We start from the raw sequence: 16,033 nt of genomic DNA on the forward strand, positions 1-16,033 counted from the left end.
ACTTTCAACAAAAGTATTGCTCAGTATTATTTATCTTATATCATATCCTCTATATATAATAATATTTAAATATGACTAAATTCTATTATTTTTAAAAAAAAAATAATAATAATAATATGACACTTTGGTTCGCAAAAGAAAATAATATGTTTATTATTACTCGGCAAGAATACAATTGTGGCTTACTACAATCTTGATGGCTCACTCTTATCATTTGTGAACATAATTATCTATTTATAGACATTTTATCTTTAGAACCTAGATAAATATTTTAGATATTTACTACCACTCACTAAACTCTCTTCTATTATTTTAAAATCTTCCAAACCCTATAAATATTTACAAACTTTTCAATATTTTAAAATCTTATTTCTCTTTACAAATGTACAACACTCTAAAACGATTCAAATCTTCTCTTATTTGGTAGGGATCATGTGTTATTTGGTAGGGATCATGTGTAAAGTCATGTGCCCCAAAACTAACAAGTTTTGAGGCACAGTAACCCCAACTCTCTTTCTCTCTATATGGAAATATATTATTTTATCTCTATAAATAATATACATAGTAAAACATTATATAAAATTATATATAACCTTATAATAATGTTATGTAATTAAATAACATTAAATAATTACGAACAATTATACTATTTTATATAATATTAAAAATTATATTTAACATAAATATAATTCTAGATAAATTATACGAACTTCACCTATAATTTTTCATAATTACAAGAATCTCCCATATAATTTGAGAAATTATAAGAACCTCTCATACAAATGAAACATTGTTACACAAAATTTTCTTTTTAACTGTCATCGCGAATCAATGAAGATTTTTTCTAATGTCATCTATTAAATAAATTAAAATTTTCATATTACCCCCTTGTTTGAAGTATGCTTTTAATATTGAAGATGCAAGAAACTCCTTCTATTCTTTCTCTCTCTAGAATTCTTACACCTCAACCCGAATCAAGATCCCCCTCCTCTTCATTCCAACTCCTATTTATAGATATTTACAAGATATTTACAAGATATTTACTAATTGCTGGACCTGGGCCTATTCCTCAGTAAGCCCTGGTCACTCTTGATGGGCTTACTCCCGCTCAGCCCATATGGCAGTGTCTTTTTATGGGCTGACCCAGCTGTTCGGACTGAAGGTTGTGTTTTGCGAGTCGGACCTGGCCCATGTCATCCAGGGCCTCCTCAACTGCCCCCATAATTGCCCCTTATTTAATAAGGGGTAATTATTGATGGCGTCTCATCATGACGCTGACGGCTCGAGATAACCACGTGGGGGAGCGAACGGTCAGATCCAGAATCAATGTTCCGGGGTTCGAGGGATTTCTTGCCTTCCCGACGCTTCGGCCCTCGGGCCCCCTTGCCTATATAATGCTCTCGAATTCCACTTCACTTCCCTTTACCGTCTCCATCATCAGCCAAATCTCCCTCTTTCTAGAACTGTGCTAAGCCTTTTCCGGTGAAATCCTTCGAGAGTCATTCTCCCAGCGATCTTGCAGTCCTCCGAGGTTAGTTTCGTTCTTTTTACTTTCGGCAGGCTTCCATTTTCCCTCTTTTAGATTCTTCTTGCACTTCCACCATGGTTGTAGATCTGGGTGTCCTTCGTATGAGACTTAGGCTTCCTGACAACATCGTAGTTAGGGTTTGCCCCCAAGACGTTAATATTACGACCGGCGCCGGCCTCCTGCCCGGCGAAGTCTTATTCACAAACCTTCAACTGAATGTTGTTAGGTTCCCTCTGCACCCTTTCTTTAGTTACGTCTTCAACAGATTGGGGATATCCCCTCTGCAGGTCAACCCCAACTTCTTTAGGATCATATCTGTTATGCTCTTATTGATGCGTGACAGAAATCTGGACCTTGACCTCATAGACCTCCTTCTGTGCTATAAGGTCAGTAAGATCCGTACTAACGAGCCCTTCTACCACCTCTACCCGTTCGAGAAGATGTCCATATGCACTGACACAATAAAATCTGAAAAGGGTTGGAGGGATAGCATAGTGGGTATTAGTGGGGCTTGGTCTTCGCCGGCTGCAGAGGATTACCCTATCCCGAGCGCCTTTGGTGTCTGCTCTGTCTCCTCCTATAAAAAATTCAAATCCCATAAACACGACTGCCCCTGTGAAACATGCGTTCCTCGTTTTTGCACTTACTTATGCCGCTCCTTGGGAATACCTTGTGATGACTTGAGCTACAGTGTTTGCAGGGATAGGACCAACTACTTGAAGAGATACGTTCTGAACGATATTCCTTCCTGCTCAGATCTCCTCACTTCAGACAACCTCTTCGCGCTCTCATCACTCGGCTACAATATGAGCAGACTGCAGATTCCCTCTTTTGGCAGGAGGAAAAATACTCCCCCAGTCATTCCTGCTGCTGGGGCGACCTCCTCTCCAGCGTCGGCTTCTTCTTCAGCCACCATATCTGACACTGCCCCGAGCGCAGTGGCTACTAACCCTGCTGCCAGCGCCCCTGCGGCCAACCAGAACGCGCCCTCCCCAGCTACCATAGCTCCTGCTGCTGCGGGGGGCGGTCGGGACAAAGAGCGAGGCAAAAGGCCTCATCCTGACAGTGAAATCGACCCTGAGGAGGAGCCTCTTATTAGAAGGACCCGAGTCTCTGGGCCGGGTACTCTCTTGCACCGAGCGATCAGAGCTCCTTCTCACTCTGGGCCTCCTGCAGCTGGTGGCTCTGCTTCTGCTTCAGGCCCCCCTTCTATCCCCAGCTTGCCGCCATGGGCCCCTCGGTACACTCGAACGGATGGGACGTTCGTGAAACCGAACGAGACCATGCTGAAGGATGGCCAGACCGCTATGGCCTACTACAGGAGCATGTGGACTCCGAAGGACATTGAGGCGGCAAAGGGCCTTTCCCAGAAGGACGTGTTCAGTCGCTTTCCCCAATCTGCTATGGAGGTGACTTTTATTTTCTAACTCATGAATTCTCTTATATTACTTGGTCTTGCCTTCTCCCGTTCTGACTATCGGTTTAACCGTTCTTATTGTGTACCTATGCAGACATTGTTTGGGATGATGGCCATGCAGAAGCAGGTGGAAATGGGGAACGCCAGGGCCCGAAAGTATTCTGACAGCCTGGAGGTGGCTAATAAAGAGAACGACCTCCTTGCCATGAAGAATACCGAGGCGCTGGTTCGGCTTGACAAAGCCGAGCAAGAGAGAGATGTCCTGAAAAAGGAGAATGATTCCCTTCAGGATGAGAAGGACGCCCTCCAGCTCGAGAAGAGCGTCTGGCAGACTGAGCAGGAATCACTCAGAGAAGAGAAGGCAGAACTCCAACGTCTTCTAGCTGATGAACAGTCTGCTCGGATGGCTTTTGAAAAAAGAGCTCTGGACGAGCGTACCGCTCTGATCGACGTTATCAGCAGAGTGGGTGGTGGGATGCTGGCCCTTCATGCTCGGTTCTCCAGGGTCGGTGCTCTTCGGTATGCTCAAGGATTCCGGGAAGGCTTCGCCGACCGGGTTCCGGATGAGGGACAGACCAGCTCCACTCCGGATGAGGTAGACAAGGATCTGGGGATCGAGCCTCTGGGGGTTTATGTCGACCCAGAACCCACCGAAGCGGAGCGTATATTTGATGAGTGCCAGGACATCGCATCCTCAAGGATCATCACAGCTCCTCCTGCCACTCTGCCACTGACCGCTCCCCAATCGTCGACCGTGGCTCCCTCTGTAGCCACTGCTGACGCTGAACCCCAGCCGAACGACTCAGTTATTCACCTGGATTCCCCACCTCATGAAGGTGAGGCGGCTGATGGGGCCGAGGAGGCGAGTCGGCAGGACCAGGATGCTGTTGGTACTGAGGCGTCTAGCTAGGGCTCCTTCGAATTCTTCCAGTTCATATCTTCTTGTAATGATGGACACCTCTCTTTTGTAAACTAAATGTTCAATATTAATGAAATGGCCGAACTCTTTTTCTCTATGTGGTGTGCTCTGTTCAACTTATCTTCAGTACATATATATCTTTTCTCTCTTTTTCTTTTTATATTAGTTTTGCTGTGTGTTTGTACGGCAAGTGCCTGGCGCTCGGCTAGAATGCCACTTGCCACTTGGCTTTAAATTTTTAGCAAGTGTCTGGCGTTCGGCTTATAGTGCCAGCTGCCACTTATCTTGCTTAAGTGCCTGGCGCTCGGCTAGAATGCCACTTGCCACTTGGCTTTCAATTTTTAGCAAGTGTCTGGCGTTCGGCTTATAGTGCCAGCTGCCACTTATCTTGCTTAAGTGCCTGGCGCTCGGCTAGAATGCCACTTGCCACTTGGCTTTCAATTTTTAGCAAGTGTCTGGCGTTCGGCTTATAGTGCCAGCTGCCACTTATCTTGCTTAAGTGCCTGGCGCTCGGCTAGAATGCCACTTGCCACTTGGCTTTCAATTTTTAGCAAGTGTCTGGCGTTCGGCTTATAGTGCCAGCTGCCACTTATCTTGCTTAAGTGCCTGGCGCTCGGCTAGAATGCCACTTGCCACTTGGCTTTCAATTTTTAGCAAGTGTCTGGCGTTCGGCTTATAGTGCCAGCTGCCACTTATCTTGCTTAAGTGCCTGGCGCTCGGCTAGAATGCCACTTGCCACTTGGCTTTCAATTTTTATAGTAGACCATTGGAAAAGAAAATTCTTCTCTTCTTTTTTTGTAAACTCCGGTAACTTGCTCATTCATATGTATTTGATTAACAACAAATAACATCCAATTAAAACCAGAACTTAGCTTCTATTGATAGTACCTCTTCAGAGACGTGGCGTTCCAGGGCTTGTTGACCAACTTTCCCGCCATGGTTTCCAACGTATATGCCCCTTTGCCAATGACTTCTGCAATTCTGTACGGGCCTTCCCAGGGTGGCATCATTTTTTTGACCATCCCCACCTTTCTTTTCAGAACCAGATCGCCCGGGGCAAAATCCCTGTGTTTTACTCTCTTATTGTGACTATTCGCCAGCACTTGCTGATACGATGCTAGCCTTATAGCCGCTGCGTCCCTCCTTTCGTCTATCATGTCGAGGTTCAATCTTAACATCTTGTCGTTCTGATCTCGACTCCATGCTAAGCTTCTGATAGTGGGGACTAAATGCTCAACCGGTATAACTGCTTCGGTACCATACGCCATCGCGAACGGGCTCTCCCCAGTCGGCCGCCTTGGGGTGGTTCTGTAAGCCCATAGAACGTTCGGGAGTTCATCCAACCACTTCCCCTTATGATCTTCCAGCTTCTTCTTAATGCAGGCGAAAATGGTTCTGTTTGTGATTTCTGCTTGTCCGTTAGCCTGAGGATGACTTACTGCAGCCAACTTCTGGTTGATTCCATACTCCTCCAGCAGCTTTCTTACTTGCCTGCTGTCGAGGTTTGTGCCATTGTCCATGACTATTGTTCTGGGAACACCGAAGCGGCAGATAATGTTGTTCCAGATAAATCGTCTCACCTGAGTCTGAGTCACGCTAGGATACGGTTCTGCCTCCACCCATTTAGTGAAATAATCCGTGGCCAGTAACACATACTTGTTCTGAGCTCTTGCAGTTGGCAGAGGACCGACCACATCCATCCCCCATTGCGCGAAAGGCCACGGCGAGGCCATTACGTGCAATTCTTCAGGTGGTTGGTGGATCATTGGTCCATATCGTTGGCACTTATCGCACCTTCGAGAGAACTCCTCCGCATCTCTTGACATGTTTGGCCAAAAATACCCTTGTGTCATTGCTTTATGCGCTAACGATCTTCCCCCAGAATGATTGCCACACACACCCTCATGAATAGCTCGCAATACCTGCTGCGATTCCGCGGGGGTGACACATTTCAAGTATGGGCCAGAATAGGACCTTCTGTACAGCTGGTTCCGCACGATGGCGTACTTGGCAGCATTCTTTTTGAGTTTCCTAGCTTCATCCCTTTGCATAGGCAAAACGCCATCTCGAATATAGGTAATGATTGGGTCAATCCAACTCGGTTCATACGGTATGACGTTGACTTGCCAAGGGTCCGAGACCATCGGTTCTTCGAAAATGGACGGCTGGGTCACTATTCCCACTGGAATCACCCTCGCCAATGTTTCACCACAACTTGAAGCACTGCATGCTAAACGGTCTGCATCTGCATTCTGTTCCCTCGGCAACTGTATGAATTCAATCTTTGCAAAGTCCTTGGCTCTACGCAGAACGGCAGAACGGTATGCCCCCATCATGTCATCCTTGGTTGCGTACTCACCATTTACCTGCCGAACAATCAGCTGCGAGTCACTATACACTGTCAAACTTTTGATCTGTAGCTCTTTGGCCAACTTTAATCCATTTAGCAACGCCTCGTATTCCGCTTCATTATTGGTGGCTCGGAACTCAAGTCTGAGTGCTTGGCTCAAGGAAGTACCTTCTGGGGTTTGCAGTTTGATCCCAATCCCAGCCCCCGTCGGGTTAGAGGAGCCATCCACAAAAAGTTTCCAAGAGCCGCTTCTAAGGTCCTCTTCCGTATCTTCGGCATCACATTCTAGTAGGAAATCGGCCACCGCTTGCCCTTTAATAGCTGTTCTCGGCTCGTACGTTATGTCAAATGAACTCAACTCTATGGCCCACTTTGTCATTCTGCCCGAGAGCTCTGGCTTGTGCATGAGCGTTCTGATTGGGAAAGTTGTTAGAACAGCTATGGGGTGGGATTCAAAATAATGCCTTAACTTTCTTTTTGCATTTACAAGTGCAAGTACCACCCGTTCGGCCTTTGAGTATCTTTTTTCTGCCTCCATCAGTGTCTTGCTTACATAAAATACTGGGTATTGCACCCCTTCCTTGCAACGAATCAGAACGGCACTCGTCGCGACACCAGATACTCCAAGATATAGAAATAACTTTTCTTCCGGTTCTGGGGCTGACAGGACTGGCGGATTCTGCATATATTGCTTCAAATGAGTCAATGCCTGTCGTTGCTCATCCCCCCAGACCTGCCTTCCATGGCTCCGAATCGTGTCAAAGAATGGTTTGCAGTGGTCTGACAACTTTGAAATAAATCGACTTAATGCAGCTATTCGTCCTGTTAGGGCTTGCACCTCTCTGATCGTCTTTGGCTCGGCATTCTTAATCAAAGCCTCTGCTTGAGCGGGGCTAACTTCGATGCCCCTGCGGTTGACCACGTGTCCCAGAAACTGCCCGGAACTCACACCGAACGAGCACTTGGTCGGATTGAGCCTCATCCCATATCGCTTTAGTACATCAAATACCTCTTGCAGATGCTTCAGATGATCATCCTTTTTCCTACTTTTCACCACCATGTCATCAATATAGGCTTCGACAATCTTACCCATTTGATTCTTAAAAACTTTGCTGACAAGTCGTTGATAAGTTGCTCCCGCATTCTTTAATCCAAAAGGCATAACCTTGTAGCAGTACGTTCCTCGCTCGGTGACAAAAGAAGTTTTTTCTTCATCTGCGGGGTCCATAGGAATCTGATTATAACCTGAATATGCGTCCAGAAAGGTTAAACGCTCATACCCCGTGGTGGCATCCACCATTTGATCAATCTTAGGCAACGGGAAACTGTCCTTCGGGCAGGCTTTGTTTAAATTGGTGAAATCAATGCATACGCGCCATTTCCCATTTTTCTTCTGCACCACAACGACGTTGGACAACCACTCAGGGTAGTGCACCTCTCTGATAAATCCCGCATCAAGCAGCCTATCAACTTCTTCCGTTATGATCTGATTACGTTCTGGAGCAAATCTTCGCTGCTTCTGTTTCACTGGTTTGAAATTAGGATTGACATTCAGGGAATGACAGGAGACGGAAGGACTAATTCCAGGCATGTCGAGATGACTCCATGCAAATACGTCGACATTGTGGGATAAGAAATCCACTAGCTCTTGCTGCTCTTCTCTGGTCAATCTTATACCCACTCTGGTAGTTCGTTCTGGCCTGGACTGATCGATCTGCACATCCAGAAGGGGCTCCTCGGTCAAGTCGGCTGACTCCTCCACCCTATTCTGCTCGAGTGGAGGTTCCTGTAATTGCTATCTGGGGCTTGTCGACCGGACGGGCGCCTTTCCCTTCCCTGCATGCTTTAGTGTGACGGAATAACACTCTTTGGCTGCGACCTGATCCCCCCGAATGTCTATCACTTTATCTCCATCGGGCCCGAGGCACCTCATGACCTGATGCAGAGTTGAGGGTACACCTCGGACTCTGTGAATCCATCCTCTTCCCATCAGGAGATTATACGAGGGGTGAATTTCCACAACCACAAAAGTTTCCATAAGAGCTCGCTCTGCAGCTTGAACTTCTACTTCCACCATCCCGACGGGTTCCACCCTCTTCCCATCGAACCCTAACAAGGGATTTCCGGTGGGCTTGAGCCTCTCTGGTTTAATGTCGAGCCTGTCAAATGTGTCCCTTGGCATAACATTCGCACTGCTCCCAGGATCGATCAGAACTCTGCGCACCAAGCACTCTGCCACTGTCAAACTGACTACCAACGGGTCGTCATGAGGCAGTTGGACACGCTGCAGGTCTGTCCAGTCGAACTTTATCTGCATTGACGGGCTCTGTTGGTGTAGAGTGGTCACATTGCCGACCCTTTTCTTCATCTGTGCCTGCCGCAGGCGCACCCGTAGCAGCTCATCTGGCTCTTCACTAGGCTCGGGTCGACCATGGATAGCATTGATTATACGAACTGGTTGCGAATTGTGGGAGCTCTGTTTATGACTCCTTTTTATTTGTTCCACTGGTCGATTCTGCTCCATCGCCGAGCCTTGAACATAACTCGCAAACTCCCCTCTAGCTATCAACATCTCCACTTGCCTCCTCAGGTTCCTGCATTCGTTAGTCTGATGTCCGAAATCAGAATGAAAAGCACAATGTTTAGTTTGATCCCTCTGTTCGAGGGGTTGTCTAATTGGCAGTGGTGGATGAAACTTGTCCTTGTTCTCCTGATATAACCTCGCCAGAGTGACCTTCAGCGGAGTAATCAACTCTTCCTCCCTGGACCTTTTTTCGGCCTTCCAAGTGGTCTGACGTTGCGGCTGAGCCTGCTTCTGCCTGATCTTTGCCTTGGACTTTTCCTCGGTCGACACAAGCGACGTTGTCCGAGCATTAGCTGCCTCCTCTTCTTCGAGGCGCACAAAGCCATCGGCTCTCTCATTGAGTTCGTCCATGGTAGCTGGCGTATTCACTACCAGACTGGTGTGAAACGGAGTTCCGCGTGTCATGGCTAACTTGAAGGCTTGAACTGCCGTAGTAGGATGGCATTCGATTACCATACTCTTAGTGAGATTAAACCTGGTAAGAAAGGCCTGGAGCCGTTCATCCTTGTGTTGCCGCATCGTGAACAGGCTCGAGATGTCCTTCGGCGGGCGTTTGTTCCCATAGTACTGGCTTATGAACCGATCGCACAGGTCCCTGAAACTGCCAATGGAGCTCCTAGGCAAGTTTTTGAACCAGCTGAGCGCCGGTCCGGCCAAACTTGTAGGGAAGCATTTGCACATTAAAGAGTCGTTTTCCGTGTTCAGGGCCATTTTCAACTGGATATGATACACATGATCGATCGGATCGGTTGTTCCGTCAAACAGAATAAAGACTGGCATAGCAAACTTCCTTGGATGCGGCGCATTCAAGATCTCGTCGGTGAATGGTGAATCCACCGTCCGAGCTGCGGATCGGAGAGCTTCATTCTCTCTCTGGAGTCCGGCGGTAGCTCTGTGAGTTACGGTTCTGCCCTCCGAACCGCGATGAGTGACAGTAACCATGGAGGGCCGGTAAGACGGATCGAACGACCGTTCCTCTATGAACTCTCTCTGCCAAGGCGACGCTACTCGACGGCGATCTACCTCCATCACTTCCTCTCGGTCAAACCTTTCCCGCTGCGGATCAACGTGAGTCGAGCCTTCGTGATCTTCAACTCGACGAACATTTGGCGGCGAATTGTCCATCATCCTTTCATCACGGTGGTGAGCTGACTGATTGTTCTCGTTCTGATCGCCTTGATGCGCGATACTAGATGGAACACCTCCTTCTCCGACCGGAAGCGGATGCGAGACTGCGGGTATTTGCCGATGCTGCAATCCAGCTTTCAATTCTGCATTTTCTTTTCTGAGAGCTTCAATCAAATTCATCAACTCTTCAAGCTTTGTTTGCTGGACAGCCTCCATCGGATTGGAGCTTTCACCTATCATTATTCCCGAACGGAGTAAAGGCATTAATCTCAAGCTCGCGAGTAGATCTAAGCTTCGTGAGTAGGAATTTTTAGATCTGGCTTCTAATTCTCCGAATTATGCTCACTGTTTACAAGATCTGAATTGCCTGGACTCTAAATCCGTCAGATCCTGTCACAATCGAGCAACTCGCGGTTGCGTAGATCTGAAGTCACTCCTGCCAAAGCTTCAAGAATCGTAATTCCTCCAGAGTAGGTCACAATCGCTCAGATCTGGATTCAAATTCGCAAGATCGAGTCTCGATCAACCGAATTGGTTTGAATCCATTCGATCCTCCTCATTGATCAACCAAACTTTTATGCGTTTCCCACAGACGGCGCCAATTGAAGATGCAAGAAACTCCTTCTATTCTTTCTCTCTCTAGAATTCTTACACCTCAACCCGAATCAAGATCCCCCTCCTCTTCATTCCAACTCCTATTTATAGATATTTACAAGATATTTACAAGATATTTACTAATTGCTGGACCTGGGCCTATTCCTCAGTAAGCCCTGGTCACTCTTGATGGGCTTACTCCCGCTCAGCCCATATGGCAGTGTCTTTTTATGGGCTGACCCAGCTGTTCGGACTGAAGGTTGTGTTTTGCGAGTCGGACCTGGCCCATGTCATCCAGGGCCTCCTCAAATATATATATATATACATAAATACTTATATATATATATATATATATATACAATTAGTAGTATCAGACTATCAGTACGTAGTTCAAGATCACCAAAAACTTGGTAAGAGGCGTGTTCTGAACCCACCCTCATAATCACAATGAAGTGCCATGGAAGTAAGTAAGCGGTGGTGATTGTGAAGAACCAAACGGTGGAATAGAATCTGATAATCAAACTTCACATCGATGAAGGTTCTGCCATGGAACTAAGTTCAAGTTTTAATACGGATACACATATAAGTGCAAGAAACGCCTTTTAAGTATATATTTTGATAGCACTTTTTTTTCCATATTAAAAAAAGTGTGCCAAAAACACTCATATTCTTTTTAATTTGTACGAAATCACCACTCAATTAATATAGCCCATTTAACCCTTTTATTCTTCCAAAAGTACCCCTACCATTGTTGATGCCAAGGTCACAAAGGGAGAGGTGGATGTTGCGGACTGTGACAAGGCTGCCGCAGAGGTATGTGTTCACAAGTTTGGGTTTCGCAAAATCAAACCCAAACCATCACCACCATCAACCCAAAAACCCGGTCCGGAAATCTGCAAATCAACTACCACCGGACTCGCAATTTTTTTACAAGTCTCTGTCCGTCGCTTCGACCATTGCCGTCGGAAATCGCATCCCTCACCGGACCCATCAAGCTCACGGCTGATTCAGTTCTTCCTTGCCTGCCGTTCATCTCACCACCGAGCACTCTTTTGCTCGCCGTTCAGCGCTCTTTGCCGCGAACCGGCCTTGTCACCATCGCCCGCCAGATCCATTAGCGCCGAGCACCTACTTGCGTTGGCGTATCCAATTTGAACTCCTGACCGTATAGCATACGAAAAAATGTATGGAAAAAAGCTGTGCCTTCATCGCATGGCAAGTGGCACTAATCAAAGGCCAAGATATCATAGAATTCATGATCGTCAAAATAATAGGGCTGCTTTGTAAACCCCGTCTAAAGAAGCAAAGGAAGACAAAGAGTGGATCAGAAGAGGAGAATCCGCTGAGATCGTTAGAGAAGTCACCGCTGCAACCACATATACTCAAAATAGGCTTTATTGGGGAAGGTGGTAGTTCTCCACTGTATATATATGTATGTCAGTGTATATATGTGTGTATATATATGTGTATATATATATAATTTGTAAATTTATAATAAATTGAGAGATATTTTAGTTATTTCACAAAATATTATATATATATATATATATATATATATATATATTATAAAATGTGTTGCTAAGGGCATTTTAGTTTAATTTTTATAAATAGGGCCTATTTGCACAAATGTCATACTTTAAGAGTATTTTTTTGTACCGGAGAGGTGCAATATACACTATAAACATAATATAAAAGTGTTTTTTATACTTGATCCATATATATATATATAACCACAACACCCCTATAATAATTCCATCATAGTCATTTCCCGAATTCATTATAATGCTTTCCCAAATCATATGCCTTTGCCAAGAAACCCAAGTTTGAAAACACAAACAAGTTTGCAAATTGCAACCCAAGTTTAATGTTCATAAGGTCAGGGAAATTTCCATCCACCTCCTCTATATATATATACATATATATATCTCTCTCTCTCTCTCTCTCTCTCTCTACAAATTCTTACCCACTCTATCCAACTCCCTAGAGTTTCAGAAAAATAAATACTAATTATCAGATATAGTTTTGAGCTCTAATTGGCAGCATATTAATCCAAGCCCGGACCGAATTGAATTTGGGCTCAAAATATCTAGCCCAGGCTCAAATCGAAATTAAAAAAACATTTTCCAAGTTCAAAAAATTTCAAACTTGGCTCAGGGTATTTCGGGTTGGGCCTACTTGAGTTGCAGTCCTTGTTTTTAATGTTATATAAAATAATATTATTTATAATTATATAATATTACATATTATTTAGTTACGTATATAAATTTTTTATAGTCTTAATGTTATTTATAATTATATATTATTTATATAAAGTAATATATATATATATATAGAGAGAGAGAGAGAGAGAGAGAGACTATAAAGTGAGAGAGCATGGGGTTGATGTGCCTCAAAATGCACAGGACTTACCATAAGATAGCTCGATTAGAAGGGGATTGACAGATCGTGATCTATACTATCTCTAAACAACTATAAAAGATTCTGAAACTGAACTCTAAACATATTATTCAAACGTCCTATAGAGTCATTTTCAACACTCCTATCACCTATGTCGTACTTTCTGCAAATAAGAGTTTGATCCACACTGAGTAAAAAATAATAATTAAACACACCGGCAGAGCCCGGAATTTGGTCAGGGGACATGTTAACATTGACAAAAATAATTTTTTTTTTTAAATAAGTCAAAAATATAATAGCCTAACAACATTGCACTAAAATAAGTGAATAAAAATTGAATAAGATGAGATTTTTTTTTTTTTTAAGGTTGTTGCACAAAAATTATGCATAAGTGTAAAAAAAAAAAAAAGAAATTTTTAAGAAGAAAAAGGAAATTTTTAAGAAGAAAATGAAATGAAAAGAAAATTGAGAGAATTTTGAAAGAAAAAATTAATTTTAATTATAGAAATAGAATGCAAAATTTTTTTAAGATGACAAAACTAAATTTGAAGAATAAGAAGGAAGGGGAATAAAGAATTAATGATGTTTTTAGAAATAGATAATTTTATGAAGGATAATTTATAAAAGAGTTAATTTCACTAACACTCTTTTAGGTTTGGCCAAATATCACATTAAAACAACTTTTGAAAATTACTATCACTCATACTGGAAATATCTATTCCGTTTTTCACTTACACCCCAATCGTCACATGACACCATGTAAAATGACTTTAGTACCCTTTGACCTTGTCAAAAGAGCTCTTTAACCTAAATAAATATATTAAAAGACTAAACTATTCCTAAATACTTTGCAAATTTACAATTGTATTATATATATTATATAAATATACACAGACAAAGCTAACATCTTGGAATGATAAGCCTCTCCCAACATTTTATTAGACAAAAGTACCCTTATTAAAATCTGACACCTTATCAAAACAACTGACTTTTATTGTGATGACCCTGTAGGCGGGTGTGCCGTGGGTGGGTGTAAGAGATACTGTCAGGCTACCACACTGGCGATCTACGGGTGCACAGTCCCACATCGCCTGGGAGAGGGAAAGGTGAAGTGCTTATATATAAGTGTGTCATCTCCAATTGGTATGAGGCCTTTTGAGGTAAAGCCCAAGAGCAAAACCGAGCGGGTTCAGGTCCAAAGTGGACAATATTATACCATGTGGTGGAGTGGGTTATTACAAATGGTATAAGAGCCTGACCCAGCCGGAAGTATGCCGACGTGGACGTCAGGGCTCCAAGGGGGTGGATTGTGATGACCCTGTAGGCGGGTGCGAGAGACACTGTCAGCCTACCACACTAGCGAGTTACGAGTGCACAAGTCCCACATCGCCTAGGTAGAGGAAAGGTGAAGTGCTTATATGTAAGTGTGTCATCTCCAATTGGTATGAGGCCTTTTGGGGTAAAGCCCAAGAGCAAAACCGTGCGAGCTCAGGCCTAAAGCGGACAATATCACACCATGTGGTGGAGTAAGTCGTTACAAAATGTAATTTCCTAAAACCCTATCCTCCCCAACAATTCTATCCGTAATTGTCGATGCGTCATCTAAGGCCTCCGGCAGACAGTGCCAGTTACAAAATAAAATTCCTAATCCAATGTCTTCGCCCAAGGAATCTTGTTGGCGATGTCCATTGTTTTCGGCCAAGTTTTCCTCTGCCGGCGTCTATTTATTCCAGTATTCTGCTGCCAATACTATCCATTTTCGGGCCAAGCATTCCTCTGCCAACGTTCCATTATTTCCGGTTAAAATCCTTGGTTGTTCGTGGTTTCCGAACTAAAGCGACAATGATATTTGCGATGTCAATCAAGCCTTCCATGTTTTTTCTATTTTTCCTTTTCTTTCGAAATCCTTCTAAGGAAAAGGAACCAAAAGAACTGTTTATGGAAAAAATAAGAATAATTAAAATAAAAAAATATTGGTGATGAAGGGAGAAATTATTTTTTCTTTTATATTCTACTTATCTAGACTTTGTGGAAATGATTAAATGTAGGAAAATTTATTCACCTTAATTCCTCCAATTTTGTTAGTCTGGAAAACCAATTCGTTCTTTTTGAGTTTCTCCACAATTCCTTGCCCTGAAAAATTATTGTTCTTTAATGTCTCTCTCTCTTCTAGCAACTACATGGAATATTCCCTTTTGAATTACTAATATTTTAGGATGTTGTTTTATGGTTTTACTTTACAAGTGGAGATGTAGATTAGGCCCGCGCTAGAAGAGAGGGTGTTGGAGTGACGTTGTCGGCTCTGGAAGAGAGGATGTGCGGGGTAAGGGTGAGGGTGAGGGTGATGGGTAATTTCGTCCTTACAGATTTTAAAATAAAAGACATTAAAAATTGAGGGTAAAAATGTCATTCCACACCCATTTTAACAGTATTAGTGACGGAAAAGTGATTTGGGGTGTGAGTGATAGTATTTTTTGAAAGATGTTTGAAGGTAATATTTAGCCAGACCTTAGGGGGTGTTAGTGAAATTAACCCTTTATAAAATTTATAGGGATATTTTTTTAAATAATTGCAAATTATACGTAAAAAATAAAATAAAATCTAATGGATTCAGGGATAGAGGGACCATTTTATAAATTTCAGGGAAAACTACCGCCCAGCATGGGGCAGAGGGGACAATTGGCCCCTCTGGGCACATGCTGGCTCCGCCACTGCACAAAACACTGTTGTCACCTACGTGGCATACTCTACAAATAAGAGTTTGATCCACACTAAATATAAAAAATATTAAACACTGGGTAATAAAGGATAACACAAGTCTTTTTTTTTTTTTTTTTTGAAACGACAAATTAGAAAGAGGGAGACTCGAACATTGGCACACAAGTTACGAGTAATGCCCAAATAGCGCGAGTCAATTAGGAATGGCAATGGGGTAGTCTGGGACAGGAAACGCCATCTCTATCCCGTTTAGAATAGCTACCCTCATTCTCACCCCAAAACCGTTTATAAAACAGGGTTGGGTGAGGTAGGATGAGGCGGGGGTGGGTTTTGTATAGTATTATCGTAATTGTAAAACGATTCTAATGAAAGTAAATAATAAAAGGAAAAGGGTCACA

The 16,033-nt window shown here is 43.6% G+C and overlaps 1 protein-coding gene across 1 annotated transcript; it reads left to right on the forward strand.

Annotated features, from left to right (window-relative positions):
* The first annotated feature begins 1,130 nt into the window (after positions 1-1,130).
* Positions 1,131-4,143, forward strand: LOC132308426 (uncharacterized). The gene is made up of 2 exons (XM_059806504.1): positions 1,131-2,937; positions 3,040-4,143. Exons 1-2 carry the CDS (start codon positions 1,603-1,605, stop codon positions 3,853-3,855), a joined length of 2,151 nt encoding a protein of 716 aa, XP_059662487.1. The 5' UTR covers positions 1,131-1,602; the 3' UTR covers positions 3,856-4,143.
* The last annotated feature ends 11,890 nt before the right edge of the window (positions 4,144-16,033 follow it).

The sequence above is a fragment of the Cornus florida genome, unplaced genomic scaffold, assembly GCF_030987335.1.
Source record: "Cornus florida cultivar Cherokee Brave unplaced genomic scaffold, ASM3098733v1 CherokeeBrave_3.0.0_Hap2_Chr05, whole genome shotgun sequence".
Lineage (NCBI taxonomy): Eukaryota > Viridiplantae > Streptophyta > Magnoliopsida > Cornales > Cornaceae > Cornus > Cornus florida.

Excerpts from the sequence above, each read along its gene's own strand:
- LOC132308426 (XM_059806504.1), top strand. The coding sequence starts at position 1,603 with ATGGTTGTAGATCTGGGTGTCCTTCGTATGAGACTTAGGCTTCCTGAC. Across the intron at positions 2,938-3,039 it reads TTCCCCAATCTGCTATGGAG|ACATTGTTTGGGATGATGGC; the intron begins GTGACTTTTATT and ends GTACCTATGCAG.